The 13,244-nt window shown below is 35.8% G+C and overlaps 3 protein-coding genes across 6 annotated transcripts; 1 reads left to right on the top strand and 2 right to left on the bottom strand.

Moving 5' to 3' along the window:
* Positions 1–551: 551 nt before the first annotated feature.
* Positions 552–1,010, bottom strand: LOC126618274 (agamous-like MADS-box protein AGL92). Its single transcript, XM_050286324.1, has one exon. It carries the CDS (start codon positions 1,008–1,010, stop codon positions 552–554), a length of 459 nt encoding a protein of 152 aa, XP_050142281.1.
* A 1,784-nt stretch (positions 1,011–2,794) lies between these two features.
* Positions 2,795–7,951, top strand: LOC126617632 (anaphase-promoting complex subunit 11). Of its 4 annotated transcripts, none has more exons than XM_050285655.1 (4): positions 2,795–2,974; positions 3,102–3,130; positions 6,785–6,909; positions 7,599–7,951. In XM_050285655.1, the coding sequence occupies exons 2-4, from the start codon at positions 3,117–3,119 to the stop codon at positions 7,712–7,714; spliced, it is 255 nt and encodes an 84-aa protein (XP_050141612.1). In that variant the 5' UTR covers positions 2,795–2,974; positions 3,102–3,116; the 3' UTR covers positions 7,715–7,951. The 4 variants fall into 4 exon arrangements, with proteins under 4 accessions (XP_050141612.1, XP_050141611.1, XP_050141614.1 ...); XM_050285654.1 differs by having other exon boundaries at positions 3,084–3,130; XM_050285657.1 differs by having other exon boundaries at positions 2,796–2,974; positions 3,102–3,216; positions 6,791–6,909.
* A 1,373-nt stretch (positions 7,952–9,324) lies between these two features.
* On the bottom strand, positions 9,325–10,915 carry LOC126618826 (hydrophobic protein RCI2A-like). The gene is made up of 3 exons (XM_050287008.1): positions 10,698–10,915; positions 10,373–10,473; positions 9,325–9,621 (listed from the first exon to the last, which is right to left on the bottom strand). Exons 1-2 carry the CDS (start codon positions 10,785–10,787, stop codon positions 10,390–10,392), a joined length of 174 nt encoding a protein of 57 aa, XP_050142965.1. The 5' UTR covers positions 10,788–10,915; the 3' UTR covers positions 9,325–9,621; positions 10,373–10,389.
* Between the last annotated feature and the right edge of the window lie 2,329 nt (positions 10,916–13,244).

Raw genomic sequence — 13,244 nt, 5'->3', positions numbered from 1 at the left:
ACTATAACATATATATAGGCTTTGATTAAACAAGGGCATTGCACAATAGTTTAAATGAGTGTAATGTCTATATGTAAGAATCATGCAACCTAACTTTGATTAGTGTTACATTATTGTCATAATAATGTCAGTTTGATAGGGGTTAGGTTTATATATTAAGGAGAGAAAAATAAATCCATTCCACCATCCATGAAATACAAACTTATAATCTCTCACTTACAAATGATGAGGAACACAACTGAATCTTAATACTAATAAGTAGTCTAAGAATGTTGAATACAAACCAAAGTTACCAAACAACCTTATATAATTAATTTTTTCTAGATTAAATGCAAGAAATTAAGAGGCATAGGAACCATGTGGTTTTGAGGTCAAGATAAGCAAGCATAAAATTAGAAATAACTTAAAACAACGATGAAGAAAAATAACATAAAAATAAAATACAAAAACTACTTAAATAGCTCAAGGGAAATTAAAGGGGTTCTTAGATCACCCAGCACCACTGATCATCGTGGTCCTAATGCCCAAGAGTTGACATATGATCATCCACGTCAAGAACTTTTGGTCGGCACGTCCCACATGGACCATGGAACCATCTGCATGGCGTTCTGAATGTTCTCACCAGCTACTGTAGTCACCGGTTGTGCACCTAAGAGTTGATTCATCTTCGCCAGCTCCTCCTTCCAGCTCTTGATCTTCGCTTCAAATTCCTTCAATTTTTCTTTGATCATCCTCCTCATTTCCTTTAAATCAGTGAACTGCAAGTCGTTCAGGGGCTTCCCAGCAATGAACTGGTTCATTGCCATCCAAATTTCCAATTCTCGGTTCTCTTTCTCCAGCTTGTTTACCTTCTCCAGCTCCATGTCGACCATCTGCTTCAGAAACATCTTATGGTTTACCATCACTTTGTTTCGCTCCTCCTCGGGCATGTTCTTGAACTGCTCGATGAGGCGTCGCACTTCTGAATGATCAGGCAGGGCATCAGGTTGAGACTTATTTGGACTGCACATGATAGCACATGTTAGAACATCACAAAGTTTATTGATTTCATACATCTTCATGAATTCCTTCCTCTTTTTCCTGAACGTCGCTTTTCGCGACTAGTTGTGATGTAGTGAATAAGGAGTTTATTCAATGGGGCTTTTGGTATTTTGGTGTTCATCCATTCCGTTAATTATTAATTTGAGATTCATGTATCTTAGGTTGTGATGTAATGTTTTGTAGTAATTTTGATGCATTGTAAGTTGTGTTTTAAATTAAGTGGCTAGGTGGAACAATTGTCATTTAATATGTTTCAGTGGCTTAGGGAGTTGTATTTGCATTGATGAAGATGTTTTGGCACACTATTATATTAGGGAGGGAGTTTGATATGCTAAAGGAGACAATTTGGAATTATAATTTTATGGTAACGAAGAATTAAGCATTTCTCTTCTATCATTTTTTTGTCAAGCCTTATGTGTTTTTGACATCTCCTCTATCTCTTTGTCGTTTTGCATTAAGTTGTTTATCATGAAGGCTAGTTTGACTTTCTTTCTAGTCATGATTTCTCAATAGAGAGAGAAATGGAAACTAGGGAAATGAAAGGGAAGAAGGCAACTTTAGGTTTCAGACTTTAGTCCGTGTGCTTTAACCCTAAATAGCTTATGATATTTATAGTATTTCACAAGAGGCTACTTTAATCAATTATGAAATATTTTGTCCTCAATTGAAATTTAATATTTTTAAAATAATAAACACGAAACATTTTTAATCTCTCACGCACCTTTGTTTAATCATGTCCATTATTTTTGTTTGATTTATTCAATCTAATGGTCAAAAGTAAAAAAGAAATGTGTACACATTACCTCCACTAATATTTATGCGACTATCAAATTTAGAATATGAAATCTAGGCTGGAGATTCATTACCATAGTAAAATTTTGTTTACATGAGCTTGTTGGATTTTTGTTGATATTATCCACCATTTGGTTTTATTTGGAAATTTATCTTGAAATTTTCATACATAGATGCATGTATTATAACGCAATTTTTTCGGTATGGTTCAGTCATTCATTAAAAGAGCGTTATTACATATAAATATCTTTGGTAAATATCATTTAGAAGGTAAAATTCATTATTTTTTTTAAGAAATTTTTGTTTATCTTTCTTTTCTAGCATACATATGGATATACTATATATAACAAGACAATTTAAGTTTCTAATTTACCTTTCCGCATTTGAAAAAGAAAAACAAAACATCTTAAGAAGAAAATCTCTCGAACGGGTTAAACTCCGATAGCGATTCATGCCTCACACCCACCACTCTGATGCGATAATGAATTTATAATTGATTTATAATAACATATGTCTTTTCTCGTGTGCTCATACATCCAAACAAAGCTTATCATCTATGTTGCACTCATATTTTGGACGTGTTGGTGTTTGGCAGCCCAACATTCGTGTCGTGAAGCATTGTTGGCCTTACCATGCCCTATAAAATTTTATCTTGAGTTTTAGTGGCATAAGACGGTTGCCCAACATACTTGATGCATTCTTCCAATTCATCCATCTAGCTTGTATTATGGTTGAGAGATCTTCATCTATTTTGTGATTTCCCAAATATATAAAGACAAAGTGCAAACATTTTTCTTATCTCTACATCGTTTCATCAATCCCTATAAAAATATTATAAAGTTAGACGATAATATCAAGTGTCAGTATGACGTTTGACCGAAAAATTTAGCCTCTACTATTGGGCTCACGTGCAAAATGTTACACACTATGAATTCAAATCCAGCCCAATTCAGTGCTGGTCTCGCAACCCGCCCAAAACTGCACCGCGACTTCTCCTTTTTGACAATTAGGGTTTTGCAGACACAGAGATATATAGATGGGAACCGGAATCGGACTTTTGCAGTGATTTGCCACACTTTTCAGTCCCCAAAGGGTTCAGTTTGCGATCTCCCTTGAGTTTTTATCGAGGAGTTTGTATTGGGTAGGTAGATTTGGGGTTTTACAATCAGCTAATCGAAATATCGAATTTGAAATTACAGAAATTCTGGGAATATTGGGGATTTGTTCTAATTCATTGCTCTGAAATGTAGGATTTTGGGGTTTTGCAGTTGCAGGAGGAGAAGATGAAAGTCAACATCTTGCGTATCCTTCTCACTGTGTTTATGTTATTCTGTTATTTCTTTCAAACTACACCAGTTTATATACCATTTGCAACTAGCTCATGTAATTTTCTATACTTTTTATTCTAAGATATTAACTTTGTTGCATTTAATCATATGGTAGAATGGATTTTGGCTTGATAGTTTTGAATTCCTATGTGTTTGGATCAAAACTTGAACTTTGGGCTCAAAGAAGGAGCTGGCCCGAAAGGAGGCCCAAAGGGAAAAATAGCCAAAACCCAGTCAAAGCCCAGAAGGCAGGAAAAGGCCTTTTTTGACTTGGTGCAGCTCATGAAGACCATTTGCTTACCTACCCAAAGGCCAAGTGGTGTAGACTGATCAGTTACACAGCCCATAAAGCACTTTATGGTAGCATTACATGTAAAAAAACTGATGAGTCATCACCCGCAAGCCACATTCGGGCAAAGCTACAGAAGACCAAGCCGAGTTGTCTATATAAGAAGAAAGAAAAACCAGGAATAAGGACACTCAATCAAACAAACAAATGCAAGCACAAACTCTGCTCAAAGCCAGATTTGCCTTCAAAACAAAGCTGTAGTCAGCCTTCATCCCCCTCAGGATAACCCTCTTTTCAACCCTTTGTAATAGCTCTGCTACCTTGTTCAACCTTGCTGTAGTATCGATTCATCTTTTGTAATCTCTCTCTCTACCCCTCTAAGCTTTCAGACCTTTGATAAAACTACAAAGATAGGAACCTGCAAGACGAGCAACCTTACCCGATAAGGTTTAACCTTGCCCGACCTTCTTTGCTTTGTTTTTGTCTTTTCAATATGTTGTATACTTCCAGTTTTATGCAAGTTATTTCTAGCAATATGACTATTAAAAGGCTTTCTCAGTACTTGAATCCGATTTGAATATATTGTCAGTGTTCAAACCAGATCCAAGTCCTAAGCCCTCGGGCATGTAAATCTGATCAGTTAAAAGTCCTTGGCCTCAAGGCATAAAAAAGAACCTTATGTGGACTTAACCCATCCACAACAGTCCTTGATAAACGAGAAGTCCGAAGTTACTTGGGGCGCAAGTAATCAACCTACCCTCTAGTTCTCTTTCTATTATATCATGATTACCATAGAACGCGTGAGCATGGAATGGATTCTAATGGAAAGCCTCAAGGCCTACACCTAAGGCCCCACAAAGGCATCCATTTGGATTCATTCCGTTCAGCGATCTAAAGAGTCTAAGTATAAGAATGACCTCTGATGGGAAGCCTCAAGGCCTACACCTAAGGCCCCACAAAGGCACCCATTTGGGTTCATTCTACTTCTTAGACTCGGGTAATCAGAAGTATAATAGTTAGAAAACTCCTGCAATCACGAGAACAAATATGATATGTTCGAGCACTGGTTTAGTTATTTATGGGAAGCCTCAAGGCCTACACCTAAGGCCCCACAAAGGCACCTGTTATAACTAACACGGTTTCTTGGATACATACATATATACAACTAAAGCACGACATCCATTTTACATCTGCCATGCTAAAGATGGCAGTGGCACGCCTGAGCACCTAAATGTTAACCTTGATTGTGAGCCTCAAGGCCTACACCTAAGGCCCCACAAAGGCACCTCTCAAAGTTAACGATGTCCTTCTCTTTCAGCCTTGCCCGACGAGCCTTGCCCGAAGAGTCTTGCCCGACGAGACTTGCCCGACAACGGCCGACAGCGAAGCAGAAGCCCGACAGCAGCCTTCAACCGGCGCCAACCTCCAGGGGAGCTGTGTGCTCGTCGGCCAGGAAACATCCCCGATGGAAATTCCTGACGCGAACACTATGATTTTGATTTTGTTCTTTCTTTCAAATTTACTAGTTTATACCATTTAGAAATAGCTTTTGTAATGCTCTTTTCTTTCCCGTCTCCGAACTGTTGCATCTAATCGTGGTGGAATGAATTTCAGCTTGACGGTATTGAATTTCTATGATTTGTCATCCTCTGGAACTATGAATAGTTAATGAGCTGTAGAGTTTTACTACCTTAATTGTAGTCTAATGTTACGAATGGCGATCACAAGATCAGTATCTATTATGTTAGTCATGAATCTCGAGCATACGTTCCCCTTGTTTATGATTCGGTGCAATTATCTTTTTAACAACAATCGTGATAATTTGACAATCTCATTTGCTCGGTGATCTTTTTTTTAACTTGAAACATCTTTGATGGGAAATGGACATATTATGCATTTTATCCTAACTGTTTTCTCTTTACCCTTCTCTCTTTGCGAATATCTGCTGGGGCTTTTAAACAGAGTATGTCTTTTTTTTACCGGTTTTCTATCTCTTATGTTCATTAATCAATTGTTGCATGTGTGAATGTGTCTAAGTGTAAATTCGATGTGCCCTTTTTTTATGGGATATGTTTTATTTCATCTACTTTGGAGCTCTAACTCTTATCCCTAGGGGTGGGTTCGGTACGGTTACTGTACCAAAACCCTTGTACCAATTACCGTACTAAACTTTCGGTTTGGTAAAATCTATTACCATTACCGTACCAAACTTTCGGTATACCGAAGTTCGGTATTGCCAAAAGTTTGGTTGGCATGGTATGGCAATGGTAATTGCCATTTTGTTTTGGGACAAAATATGTTTTTGTTTTTTTAACCCAATTCAAGGGCAAAACATTTTTTTTGTACCTTTATCTCATACATTATAGATTAAATTCATCTATTATTCATCATTCACAATTCACACACATAATAATTCAAATGAAGCATCAAGATTCATCATGAAAATTAAGCTTACAATCCAAATAAAAGTTACGAACCAAAACAAATAGAAGTTAACAATCCAAATAGAAATTAAAGTTTCAAACCAAATGAAAATTGGAAGTAAACTTCAAAAAGGAGAATTCATTGATCAGTTATTCAAGCTTGAGATGTCGAAGCTTTTGGAGGAGGCATTGAACCTGTAGAAGATTGAGTTTGTGTCAAGCTTACATTACAAACAAATAAAACATATTAATTAGTAGCAAGAAGAATTAAAGTTGAAAACCATTTAATAACAAATTTACTAAAAAAATTAAAGCATATCTTTCTTGTTTTCTCTTCTTCTATTTCCTTGTAAAATTGAAGCATATCTTCCGTTGGTCCTTATAGAAGTTTACTTCACATGCCCTAAGCCAACCACTAGTACACACTAGTGCCTCAATTATTTTAGGAGTCAAGGATACCCTAAAAGGGTTCACAACCCTCCTCCCTAGACTAAATGCATTTTCACTAGCAACAGTAGAAGTGGGGGTTACAAAGATATTTTGGCTATTTGTGAAAGAATTAGGAAGTCTTTTGTGTTTGATTTCCACAATTTTAAGAGATCAAAGTCACCAACAACAATGCTAATATAAATAGGGTTTTATTTTCAAATTATTGGAATATTATAAATATGTGTTATATAATTATGTATTATATAAATTATAAATTATATTGTATTTTCGGTATGGTACGGTAATACCATGGTAATGGTATCCATTACCAATACCGTACCATGAAATTTTGGTACGGTACAATACCGTACCATTACCGATTGGTACAAAAAATTTGGCACAAAATCGGTATGGCACGGTTGGCAATTCGGTTGGCACGGCAATTTGGCAAAAAAAATCCACCCCTACTTATCCCTTTGGACCTGCAGGTGGCATGCTGTTGCTTCATGGACATGGGATGCACAAGACGAAACATGTGGGATTTGTAGGATGGCATTTGATGGTTGTTGTCCCGATTGTAAACTCCCTGGGGATGATTGCCCGCTAAGTAAGTCACTAACATTACTGTCACCAGATTCTAACGTTTCTTCTATTATTAAGACCCAATTCCACAAACTGAGTTTCATGTTGATCTATAAACATGTGCTGGTCGAAAAGTGAATCTCATGTTGCCTGTGTCCACATGGTTGTGCTTTTTTTTTTTCACACTTTCCTGTCATGATTTATGTGGGTAGTTCTATTCTTCCATATATAATGGCATCAACTCGTAGCAATGCTTTGATGCAAAATATTATGGAATATACAGTTCAGTGATAATTTACAGACATCGACATTGGATATTCTTTATTTTTCTCTTATGAAATTTCCCAAATAATACAGAACATCAGATCTGTGTCAACACCTTAGAACATCATTTACACATGGTTTCATGGACATCATGTTACACATGGTTTGCAATGCACACAGCTAGCATGATGTGCTCCTAAGCTAACAGTCAACCCCTGTATATTTGGTTATAGCATCTAGCTGCCCAACCAAATTGTTTATAGTACCGGCATTTCAGATACGAAACCCTTTATTATCTTTTGCGTTGGACCAACCAGATTGTGACATTTCACATTTTGCATTAGTAGTGTGATTTGCATTTCTTTTAGTCTTTGTTTTTTTTTTCTTATTTCCCGCTAAATTATATGGTTTGTATTGATATAATCCGACGATAAATGATTCTATTTGCAGTTTGGGGCGCATGCAACCATGCTTTCCATCTCCATTGTATCTTAAAATGGGTAAATTCACAGACGTCTCATGCGCATTGCCCCATGTGCCGCAGGGAGTGGCAATTCAAAGGATGAGAGATAAAAATTGAAATCACTTTTAGGGAATTCTTGCTGACTCGCTCCCTCATCAAGTGCAGGTTTGCAAATGTTTGATTGTATACTGGTTGATGTAAATTATGACCACCTTACATCTGTTGTGTATTGGATGATGTGTGCTGAAGTAACTCCGTCTTGAGGCGTAACTTCTCAATCATTCGTTGTATCCCTCCGTAAAAGTGAACTTGAATCAGTAGAGCTTTTTACTCACCTTTATTTGGTGTTTATGTTCTATAAATTTGTGCATCAATTGAGATTCAGGAAGCATAGACAGCGCAAAAATATTTACCTTTTTTGTCAGCGGTTTTCAGGATCGCCGCTAAAACATGCTCCAAGGAGTTTTACCGGTGTTGGCGGCGAATAGAACCGCTGACAAAGACGTTATCCCTTCAAATTGGTCATCCATTGTTTTTGCTGCTCATAATCTTCTTACCTTGATTTTAATACACCAGAAATATTTTTATTAATGTCAATATGGAATTGGATTATCACAATTCACAAAGGGTACTTGTCAATTGGGAAATATTTTCTAACTTATTTGGTGAGCAAACGCCTAGATTAGACACCACCTGTGTTACTTCCCTACCCTTTCTTTTCGTTTTGTTTTCTTTTCTTTTCACATCAGTGCAGGGAAACATAATATTTGACCAAGGATTAAAAAAACAACTAAGAAAGTGACCCTTAAACTAGTGTTTGTATTTCGTTACCTGATTTGATCATGTGACGAGAAAGATAGACAGAAAAAAAATATACAATTGGTTATAAATCCTAATCTCTCGGGTTTGTACAAATCTAATCAGGTACATGGAAGCGGTGATTAGAGTTAACTTGGAGTTGCACGGGACCTGTAGCTGAGTTAATAAAAAAAAGAAAGGACGTTTACTTCTTTAGCTTTAAGGTACCGTCGTCCTGATGAGTTTGATTCTCCCCTGCTTCTATCGCTTGTACCATAAGAAAGCACATGGGTTGGAGCCTCAACATTGTCGTGATGCAATTGATTGGATGGTAGGTAGCTTCCTTCATTGTTTTTATTACAAATTTGCAATGTACAGGCGATCATCACGTATCGCATTAAACAGAAAAAGTAGATGAACAACTTTTCTTTTTCGGGTAAAAAGTTAACATCCTCTCTGCTCCACTTGAACACAACCACTACAAAGCCCTACATGTTTTTGTGTATATACGAGGGAGTTTTAACGAAAAATTCGTAGTACTGTTCATTTTAACGAAAAATCATATTTTTACATTAAAAAGTCAAACCTGGTACTATTTACTTGAGCCTTTCTTTTGTTCTTATCGTTAAAACTCAAAGTTTTCAGACTCTTTTCATTAGTTTTCCTTATATATTATTTATAAATTATATTCCGCATGGATATGATGGGGAGCGGTTCTTTTCCTTTGCTTATTGATAACGCTACAAACAATAATATATGAAGCACTGAAGCGGTTGATACTGCATACGTGAATTATGTTAGTTAGGGAGAGCATTATGCACGTCCTTTAAAACTCAAGTTTGGATCTCGCTCTCGTAAATTAAAGAAGTTTAGTATATATTTTGTTCACAACACGAAGGATAACTTGTAACCCAATTGGAAGAAATGAGAACACAAATCACATTGAAAAATAAATGATTAATGTTTTAAGAGACATTAATCAGTAATCACAATACTACCATCCATATCCACCTTTACAACAGAGAGATTTGAAGGAAGGAGGACAAAAATTAAAACTGAGAAAAGAAAAACAAATAAATTGAACAATCACACCGAGACACACTACATGAAACTATCAACCATCCACTTGGCTACACCAGATAATCAGACGGCTGAAAACAATCCCATACTGCAGAAACAAAATGACATATGTGCCCTTCACATCTCTACTACCTGTCCAACAACGGAAACAAAGAAAACAGAAATCCGTGAGAAGCATGACTATTTGGGTAGAGTCATAGCATGACTTCAACAGAATCATTTCCGGATTTTTTTTTTTAGGATTCTGAAGATCTGTGAATTGTGTCCGCTTATCGTACATTGTACGATTAATTTTTTATCAAGAACTATTTATGTTTATTTCTAAATAAATATATTTAAAATAATTTTTGAACGCACAATGTACGTCGATAAACACGATTCACTGATTCTCAAAATCTTCATAAAGAGGATCCGAACTCAACATAATTTAGTAAGTGCATGCCACGTCATGATTCACGTGGACCCATACCTACCCCTGGTCCGTCAATGAAAGAAACGTTTGCTTAATCATGTAATTTAAACTTCAACCCTCATTTTTAATTTAACAAAAATAAAAGAAATTTTGTTTTATTGGAATTCAAACACTTGAATAAAATGTCAGGGATTATAACGCTCCTCCTCAAACATTTTTCATGTGAGTGTAGAAAAAAATAGTAAAATGTTTGTCTTAGTGCCGATGATTAATTGAAAGTATAAAAAAAATTCAATAGAATTTCTTCGTACCGTCAAACTTAAAAAAAAATAATAATGAAAATGATTTGAAAACTTTGAATTTTAACAATAAAGACAAAATAAAGAGTAAAATAAATAGTAACATGATTAACTTTTTAATATAAATATGTGATTTTTCGTTAAAATTCTCTAAAAAAATACGGGTGCTTACCGAAATTATTTGAGGTATTACTTGGTGATGGCATAGATGGCGTAGATAATCCCAGGGATGTAACCAAAAATGGTCAGCAACAAACAGATCCAGAATTCCACCTGAAAATACATCAAATCCACCATATATTATACCCATGAAAACACATACATCATAATTATATTATATTTACAGATTAATTAGAGAAAATACGCTATACGAACACTGTCTGGACCATCACATCCGTAAATTTCTACTGGTCTAACGATTCAAACAGTGGTACCATGTGCGTTCGTGTGACGTATAATCTCTATAAACTAAACGACTCGGAAGAAAGAGTACTAACATGGCAGCCAAACTTGAGGAAGACACCAAGAGGAGGCAAGAGGATGGCGATGAGGATGTCGACGAAGTTTAGGGTTCCTTCGCTCGGCATACTTGCTGAGAATTTTTTTGCCGGAAAGCTGAGAGAGTTTTAGAAGAAGAGGAAGTAGGGCAACTGGTGGATATGTGTGCGGTGGTGTCACAGAAACGGTGAGTGGTTTATATATACAGCTCCTCCGCGGGCTGATGGGACACGTGAAGTCTGTAGAGGATTTTTCAATGTGTTGGGAACATAGGATAGTACATTAAATATTATAATATACATGATTAAAATTTTTACAAGTATTTAATTACTTATATTATAATACTTGATTCATCGGATCGTGTTTCAGCTACTGAAAGTCTCTTTATGCGGAGGACGAGTAGATCTTACTTTTGGGTTGGGGCCCTTGGGTGTTCTATCGGAATCATACAGCGTGGTATATGGCATGCTGCAGAATCCATATCCGAATAAAGAAGCAAGAATCATACAGCTAAGTTTTGATGTAGAAATTCAGATTCATGAAAACGTGGCTCGTGCGGTTCTCACATCAGTCCCATGTATACAAAGTTTTATAACCCATATAGTGTGCTTTTTTTTTTTCGGTCGAACTTATTGTGTTTCAAGTTTCCATAGGCTTGGATTCGTCAAATTTTGTTCATTAAATGACGTATTTGTTCAACAAAAAAAAATTGATGTATTCGTTGACATGTTACAAGCAAATACACTTATAAGCATATGAACATTTATATATTTTTATTCATTGCACATGACCCACATGTTGCCGATGTTACTACCAGAAATTGTCGATGGCCAGAGTCATTGTGGCCGACATTTTTTTTCTGGTCGTAAAAAAATTCCAAGTCACTGTTCAACAATGACTTAAAAAAAACAATTTGTGCAACTTTTTCATCTTCAGTTATATTTTGTTGTGTGAGTTTATTATTTTTCTTCATATATACATAATATAATTAGAAAGTTTATGAGAAAATTCATTACTTAACATGTTTTTGTGAAGTTCACTGTTGGACAATGACATTGAGACTGAAATTTTTTATCGGCCAGACGCTGGAAAATTTGATCAACCGGTCGTACGAAAAAGTTGGCCGGTCGAAAAACGTGGTAAGATTGAGTGCCAATCATGTAATTGTTCTGATTTATAGTAGTATTTATATAATTATTTGGTTGATTTTTTCATTGGTACCTAAATTTAAACTATTCGGTAGGGGATGACTAATTAGGAATTGTTGCATAATTCTAATTTGTTTCTAGTCTAATTTAATCTGTTGCACGAGCATCCAATAACTTGAGTTTAATTTTTTACATGACACTAATTATTTTCTCATGCTTTTATAAGAGACGTTCTATAACAAAATAACGTGATCATGCATCTCTACTCCATTTTTTTCTTTTCCTTACTTAAAAGATCCTTTCTTTCGTTTCTTTTATCATTACAACACATTAAATGTTGCAATGTTTGCCACCCACGAGCATTGGGATGAACTCGAGTAACGACCAGCCTCCAGGCTGTCAGGAAAATCTAACGGCTCGTAGGTAGCCGCGGCACTCCGGAACTACGGCGGTGATGGAGGCTTCAAGTATGTAGCGACCAATGGGGTCTTATCTGAATCGCCTACACTATGCACGTGATGAAACCGTCATCTGCATTTTATAACCTAAAGTCCCATCTATAATCTTCGTGGAGAAGATTAGACCTTCTTCTTCTCACATGGGACACGTGGGAGCTTATTAATGGAGTAATGGGCTCGAAGTAGAAACCTGCCTCAGTTTGAAAACAAAAATGAAACTGACGTTGATTAGACTAGTTGATTAAGACGGTGTGATATCTTGTTTGCTTAAGTATGAAGTTAGAACATTATTGTTCTCTTTTCCCATAAAAAAAAAAAGAGAAAATACTATTGTCACATTCGATTAGTTATCCAATTGTTTTTTAATTAAAGGAAAGCATCACAAAGAAAAAGAGTAGGGTTGCCCTTTGGGACATTAAGAAGATCTTATTAGATTGTTTATTCCTTAATTGAATAATATTATTCTTCATTTTTTGTGATTAGTTGGACAATATTATTCTTCACTCTTTGTGACTAGCTAGTTGGACAATATTCTTATGAAATTTGGGAATTGACAATTTGATATTGTGTGTTTACAATAAGAATGAGGTATTAAGTACCAAAATCAAGATGCAAAATATCTCAATAAGATTTCGAAAATGGTGGTCGATTAAGGGTTGAGATGTTTACACTCTTCATCCCTCTTTCAAAGCTCTTCTCTTTGTTTTTATTATTTGATATTTCTTTGATTTATTCGATTCTGAAAAATCGAGAAAAGGGAAAAACAAAATAATTTTCCTTGATTAAAAGCTGAAGCCAAATTGTGGTGTTTCGTACTCGGTAGGAAGAATGTGATCAGTCCTATTGAAGGGAACCTTTTGATGTCTTAGTTTACAACAAGCATTGGCTTTGTAATGCTTATGATTTACAACAAATTTGATGATGCTGTTTGCCAAAAAAA

The sequence above is a fragment of the Malus sylvestris genome, chromosome 4, assembly GCF_916048215.2.
Source record: "Malus sylvestris chromosome 4, drMalSylv7.2, whole genome shotgun sequence".
In the NCBI taxonomy this organism is placed as follows: domain Eukaryota; kingdom Viridiplantae; phylum Streptophyta; class Magnoliopsida; order Rosales; family Rosaceae; genus Malus; species Malus sylvestris.
This window is presented reverse-complemented; position numbering and strand designations above follow the sequence as displayed.